General features: G+C 42.1%; 1 protein-coding gene across 2 annotated transcripts in view; it reads left to right on the top strand.

Annotated features, from left to right (window-relative positions):
- Positions 1-4,796, top strand: part of ptprn2 (protein tyrosine phosphatase receptor type N2) — a 956,995-nt gene extending 952,199 nt beyond the window's left edge. For both annotated transcript variants that reach the window (XM_060825120.1, XM_060825121.1), the window contains exon 23: positions 2,332-4,796. In XM_060825120.1, coding sequence (XP_060681103.1) covers positions 2,332-2,403 — 72 coding nt within the window. In that variant the 3' untranslated portion in view covers positions 2,404-4,796. The remainder of the gene's footprint in view (positions 1-2,331) is intronic.
- Positions 4,797-7,207: the final 2,411 nt, after the last annotated feature.

A 7,207-nucleotide genomic window follows, 5' to 3' on the forward strand; every position in this document is an offset into this window, starting at 1 on the left:
TACATGTTCTGTTGCTGGAACATGTTTATGAGCTGCATGGCAATGTCGTTTAATTCTTCACTTTGTCCAGAGCTTTTAGACAGAGCTTCACACTGTGACTGAGAAGTTGAGAGCCAACCTGGCTCTGCTTGGCGGGGTCACCTTGCAGGCCTGTGTAAGCCAGCAGGCTAATAGCTTCCTCCCGCTGAGACTTTCACCCTCACCCAGCCACAGAGGACTGCCTCCCAATCAAATCACTAGTTGCTGCCTCTTCCCACTGGGGAAAAGGCAGCCCCAGAGAACCAGATGTTCAAATCCCAGGGGCATCTCAAGGGCAACTGAGACGGAGCCATTGCCCTGGTACCCAATGTTACACTCCACATCACCTCGCCTAGTTCTTAAGCCTGCCCCCAGCAGGAGACTTCTGGGCTTGGTAATTGTCACCTATATCTTTACAGTCGTTCTGTAATCTATTGGTATGAAACGGAATGCTCTGAGAGTCTCAGAGTTGGAAGAGGATTGCAGAAAACAATCCTTTGGAAACCCACTCCCATCACAGCTCAGACTCCCTACCGTAAACGACATGAGGTGGTGTCCAGGGTTTGTCTGAAATCCTGCCATTTGTGATAGCAGTCAGATAGTCTGCCCAGACTCATGTGAAGGATGGGCACTCAGTGTTGGAGGTCCTGTTGGCACTAATGAAACCTTTTGGGGTGAAGAGAACATGGAAGTCAGGTGCAACAAACCTTTCATTCAATGCAGCATTTGATTTCCTCAACACTTCCTGTACATTAGCTGGCTTTATCTGATTCTGTACAAGTTAAAGCGATTGTAAGGGACAGGCACTGTGTGGGGGATGGGCAGGGGGAATGAACCCAAGTTGACCAAAAGGGTAGAATCAAGTGTGCACTCCCCAGGTACAAGAGAGTCACATACCCAGGTACAAGAATCCTAATCACAGCAGGAACGTGCTCTGACTGTTGCTAGGCAACAGCATCCCATCTCACGCACACGAATACATCTATTCAGATGCTTGGTGAATTATAAATATCTAATTACACACCAGCGGGAGAACTCTCTCAAGAGAGTTTTTTTTCCTGGATGGATCTAAACAAGCCATGCGCTCGCATCACTGAATATAAATAAGGAGTAGAAAGGCTTCAAAATCATTTAAATCAGTGGATTAAAAGTCAGGTCTGAAATGTCAATTATGGCAAGTCCTGTAACAAAGCAGAAGCTAAGACATCATACTAGTGTCAGTGACTAGTTATTACAATTGCCTGCATAAACCTGTGTCAAATGTTGATTTTTTAAAAAATCTAACTTCAATAATCAAATGTGCCATATCTGGCAATCTTTGGACAGCAAGTGAAATGATTTATTTATTATCTCAATCCCCACAAAATCTGGAATGACATCATGGAAGTGCACAGAAAGTTTATTGACGTCCGAAAAGATAAAAAGACGGACTAGTGGTTCGGGGCTGGAGTTTTTTTGCAGAACTGGAATCTCAGTCCTGGAATTGTATGTTCCTCACCAAGCCAACTCGCAGGGTTTGAAACAGAATCATATTGAACAGGAGGACACCACTCTGCATTGCCACTCAAAAAGAAAAGTCCAATCGGACTCACAGCTTTGCTTTTTCCTCAAAGCCTGGAATTTTTAAAAACTTTTTCAATTTGAGATCCAAATACCCTTTTAGAAGTTGTTATTTAATCAGCATTCACCACCTTTATAGGCAATGTATTCTAGTTGTTTCAAATTAGTGTCCTCTTGGTTACTGACCTTCCTGCAGTGGAAGCAGTTTCTCCTTATTTATTTGTTAAAACCCCCTCAAAATGTTGAGCCCATATGCAGAATCTCTCCTTCACCTTCTCTGCTGTATAGGTGGTGCAATGGTGATTAGAACAGTCCAGGCTGCCACAAGTTTGAACCCTGGCCTGCGTTGAGTACATTAAAATCAGTCAGTTGACTGGTTGGGATGGGAGGTGGGAGCCATTGGAAAGTTGAATATTCTGCTTATGTTCCTAGCACCTGGTTTCAATGTGGTGACCTCGCTGTATGTGGGGTGATTCACAGGTGAAGACAGAATCATGCAGGATTCTGGGCCATTTTGCTGTTAGTTATCGCCCTGACAGTCACTGATTACACTCCTGCACTTGTATGCAGTGCAAGAGAGTTGCTGAAAACTAACCTGGGCAAGAGCCATCAAAGGAGGAAAAACTTGGTAGGGCGAGAATAGTTAACCATCAATTCCCATGGACATGGTTATAGTTTATAAACAACAGTAAACCAATTAGTCCCCTCATGAAATGCCAATCTGTTCTCATGCTGCTGGTTTATTTTCTACAGGAGCAGTTTGAGTTTGCACTGACGGCAGTAGCTGAGGAGGTGAACGCCATCCTGAAGGCCCTACCACAGTGAGAGTCAACTGGAGATGCCTCCTGGCTCCAACACTTTAATCCTGCCGATCTCCGTGAATGTTGTAGAAAACGTGATCTGATCTTGGCTGTGTAACTTCTCTTTTAACACATTTAGAAAATGTGTCCATTTAACATCTGTAATTGATGCAAACCTTAACTCAAGAAAATTAACTCCAAACGGTTTCCAGGTAGGAAGAACGAAAGATCAGATGAGAAGTATTTGTACATATGCTGTTTTTTTGGGACCGGACAGAACTGGGTGCAAAATTCTTGAGGAGAAAGCCCAGAACACGTTCACGGCAGATCTGAGTATGTTGTAAAGTCAGAGTTTTCAAAACACAACCTTTATTTTCTATTCTTTTTGATATTGAAGGTTAAAAACAGCCTTTCAGTATTAATTCCACAATATATTGATTCTACTGCTGACATTACCTGCATCGGTATTTTATAATGGCCATATGACTCTACCTCCTGGTTCTCCTTAGTTGACCTCCCCGTCTATCTATGATGCTATCCATCCACAGTAGCAATGTAACTTGCACACTGTGTTGCTGCGAAATGCAATTCTCCTCACAAGATAACTGCAGCTGGTTTTAATGGTGTTCGGTATGAGACTCCCGGAAATTAATTTGAGAGAAATTCTTTCAGCATTAAACAGAACATCTCTAAAGTCTGCGATAAAATCTTTTCGAAAGTATTTCGAGGAAGGTTGTCAGCTTTGTTACCGATGAATTATTTTTGGAGGTATCTGCACTTGAACCATATTTAGGACTTGTCCAATCTCCTACATACTGCCCTCTCTCCCATATGAATGTGGGAGGTGGACAGCAGGCCAGGCATGACTGTGCTACTGACTTGCCCTCAATTCTTCTGGAGATACTCATGGCCATCCCTTAAAGTATCTACTTGAACTTGTTAACTCACTTTCTATGGACATAATATAGGCATCCTGTCAGCTGAAAGGTAGAATAATTGCTCTATCCCAGGTCTAATCTCTTTTGGAAGTGTCCTTCTGCTGCCCCTGAGCTTTACCTGATCTCAGCTGCACAGAAGAATCACAGAGCCAGTAAGTACAGCAAATACTTCAACAATCCCACAATAATAATGATCGATCAGTCACTTGCCAGAAACACTCAGTTAGAATGTTGAATGTAGTAAATTGTAGCATGATTAGTGCTGAAGAATCTTTCATTACTCACATGTGGTGTGTTTGGACATATTGTTGGAATCCTACATTATTTAGAAAAGGGAGAAGGTGATCTAGTAACAGTCCATTTAGACAGTTTTTCTAAAGCGCTGACATTTCATACAATGAAGAGCACAGGCAGATGACTGGGGACTGCAGTTAGGTCTGTAGAAGAGCTTGGGTTACTTCCACTCAGGTCTTCCATCACACTGAAGAGGAAGGTGATCTTCTGAATTTAACACTAGAACATGTTACTGAGACAATTTGAACAACCTCAGTATTGCCCCAGCCATTCCTTGATAAACATCACTAATTGTCTGTTAAAGAAAAGACTTTTCCCTCATTTAAGCCACAGATTTATTGGAAAATGGGGGTTCTGAGTTCAAATCCCGTGTAGACTGGGTGTGCTGAGGCTCCTTTCCCAGCGTGCACACAGGAGTTGTAAGTGAAAATGGTTTGGACAATCATACTTGAGTGCTAATTGTAAGAAGAGATCATTGTAAAACATGTCCATACATTTAAGCCAATAACCAGGTTCCCAGAAATGATGTGATAAATCACCATGGTGCTGTTAAGGCCCATGTTAGGCATACTATTCAGTTATGCTGAAGGGGGCAATTGGAAATGGATCTAAGCACCTTTATGATGTGGGAACACTTGCTTACTTTTGTTGATCTTCGGTGCAAGGCTGACATGATAGTCCAGCTGCATTTATTTCTTTCCTGTACAGTTTGCAAGTTCAGCTGCCGAAAGGAAGCAATGAAATTCCACCTCCTCAATGAGCAAAATGCACTGATGATGTGATTATTGATCAGGGTCTTACTGAACTACCAGTTCCTGTCCTGTCCCATTGAAGGTGGCATCATTCTCAACTGATTTTTTTTTAGGATTCTTCCATTTCTGGTTGAGTTTCAATGTCAACATGTAGGTAACAATCCTAAGTGTTTGATTTTATTCAATTCTGACATTTACTACAGTTGGTAGCAAACTTGATGTTGACACAGAATATGTAGTCTTTGTCTGTAAATAGTCCTAATCATGTAAGACCAATCTCATATATGCCTCTTAAGGATATATTTCAATTGTTTTAGCTTCACAAAGACAGCACTCTCTTCAATCGCTTGTGGGTCCTGTTGTGCTAAGTCTTCAAAAGTAACCTAATGTTTGCCTCTTACTGATCACTGGTACTTTCCTTTTATCTAATAAATAATCGGTATCATTTCCTAATTAAAACTTATTTTATTTGCTTCATGGTGAGAGAATTTGTAGTAACAATTGGTTCTTTGCGAGAAGCCAAAATTATGTAGCTGGCTCAGTCTCAAAATATTTAACACTTCCAGAGTCATGTGCTTTCGGTAACTTGACTTAAATATTGAGTTGCTTTTCTTCATAATTTAGCCTTGCACCATAATCAGACTTTCCAGAACATTCCAAATGTGTTTTCCATCTGAAAAGGAAGCATTCAAATCCACATGCATCTTTATTCCAATTTGGGGAAATGTTTTTCAGCAAAATGTTATTAATTCAAAAGTTACGTTTACTGAAGGCACAAAGTGCTCAATAGAAATGAAAAAATATGATAAATCTTTGACCGTTTTTATTCACAGACCTAAGTCAAGCTTTTATTGCTGCTTGACTATTTTGAAGCAAATATGCAGAGCTTTTTTTTAAAAGGATCACTCAACTACGCAATTAATATTACACAATTTAACACAGGATTTTTTTTTAAGTTCCTGGTGATAGTTTGAAAAATCAATGTATTTTAATGCTTATTAATCTGCTGATAGGTGCAGGGTAATTTCCATCTCTCTGTGCCAACTGCTTTTTGTATTTAGAACTAAGTTGCTTAACTAAGCATTTAGTCTTGCTTATGATGAATCTCAGACATAGCAGTTATGTTCGTACTGCAATTTTAGCTTGAGACTCAGGAGAGCTTGCTAAAGTTTCCAGAACATGTACTTGGGCAGACAGTATGGAAAGGGTCAGGAATCTAACTTCAGGAACAGCAGATAGGGGAACAACTAAAGAAGGGGGACAGTCCATGCTGGACTGGGGGTGTTGCACTTAAGTGCACACAGTATACAAAACAAGGTAATGAGCTCATAGTGTAGTTTGAAATTGGTGGGTACGATGTAGGTATCACAGCATCGTGGCTGCAAGAGGATCAGGGCTGGGAATTAAATATCCAAGGATACATACCCCATCAAAAGGTCAAGCAGATGGACATGGGGTTGCCTTGTTAGTAAGAAATGAAATTAAATCAACGGCGAAAAGTTGGAAGGGGGAGAGTCTGTACGGGTGGAGTTAAGGAACCGCAAAGGAAAAAAAACCCCAAATGGGACTTATGTAAAGGTCCTCAGTAGTAGTCAGCATGTGGAGAAAAAAATAAATCCGGAGATAGAAAAAGCATGTTAGAAAGGCACTGTTACAATAATCCTGGGGGACTTCAATGTGCAGGTGGACAGGGAAAATCAAATTGATAGCAGATCTCAAGAAAAGTACTAGATTTATTTTTTGGAGTAGCTTATGGCAGAGCCCACTAGGGAACAGGCACTTCTGCATTTGGTTATGTGTAATGAAGCAGAATTGATTGGGGAGCTTAAGGTGAGGAACTCCAGAAGTGAGTGACCGTAATATCATAGTGTTCACCTTACAGTTTGAGAGGGAGAAGTTAGTAAGCCGATGTAATGATATCATAATTGAGTAAAGATAACTACAAAGAAGTAAGAGGGAAGCCGGCCAGAGCTGAGTGGAAACAGCTAAAAGTTTTCAAACAGCTAAAAGTTTTAAAAGTTTTTTTTAAGCGCCTAGCGGACCCGGAAGCTGGTGCCGCGCTAGGTTACCTGGGTAGGGTTTTTTCTTATATAAGCGCGCAGCTCCGAGCCTTCGGCCTCACTCTCTCGGCGGACCAAGTAACGGCTGTCTGGTGGTGTTTTTGAAGTCGCGGGGTAAGTCCAGTTCGTGTTTTTTTTCAAACAGCTAAAAGTTTTAAAAGTTTTTTTTAAGCGCCTAGCGGACCCAGAAGCTGGTGCCGCGCTAGGTTACCTGGGTAGGGTTTTTTCTTATATAAGCGCGCAGGCGAGGAACCCGAGGCACTACAGGGGTAGAGCCTCCCACCCGCCCTCCTCCTCTAACCTAATAATAAGACCCGTTGTGTCAAGCAGGTAAGTGCTGCATTTTGCTTGTTTGTTTCTTTAGATTTAGTTTTAAAGCTTACTTTTTAGAGGGATGGCAGTGCAGGCAGTGCAATGTTCCTCTTGCAACATGTGTGAGGTGAGGGAAGCCATTAGCATCCCTGCTGATTACAGTTGCAAGAAGTGCATCCATCTCCAGCTCCTCCAAGACCGTGTTAGGGAACTGGAGCTGGAGTTGGATGAACTGCGGATCATTCGGGAGGCAGAGGTGGTCATAGATCAGAGCTTTAGGGAAGTAGTTACACCGAAAGTTATAGACAGATGGGTGACAGTGAGGGGGAGTGGGAGGAACCAGCCAGTGCAGGGACCCCCTGCGGTCATTCCCCTCAAGAACAAGTATACCGTTTTGGATACTTGTGGGGGGTGATGGCTTATCAGGGGTAAGCAACGAGGTTCAGGCCTCTGGCACGGAGCCTGGCCCCGTT

Source organism: Hemiscyllium ocellatum, chromosome 5 (genome assembly GCF_020745735.1).
Source record: "Hemiscyllium ocellatum isolate sHemOce1 chromosome 5, sHemOce1.pat.X.cur, whole genome shotgun sequence".
Lineage (NCBI taxonomy): Eukaryota > Metazoa > Chordata > Chondrichthyes > Orectolobiformes > Hemiscylliidae > Hemiscyllium > Hemiscyllium ocellatum.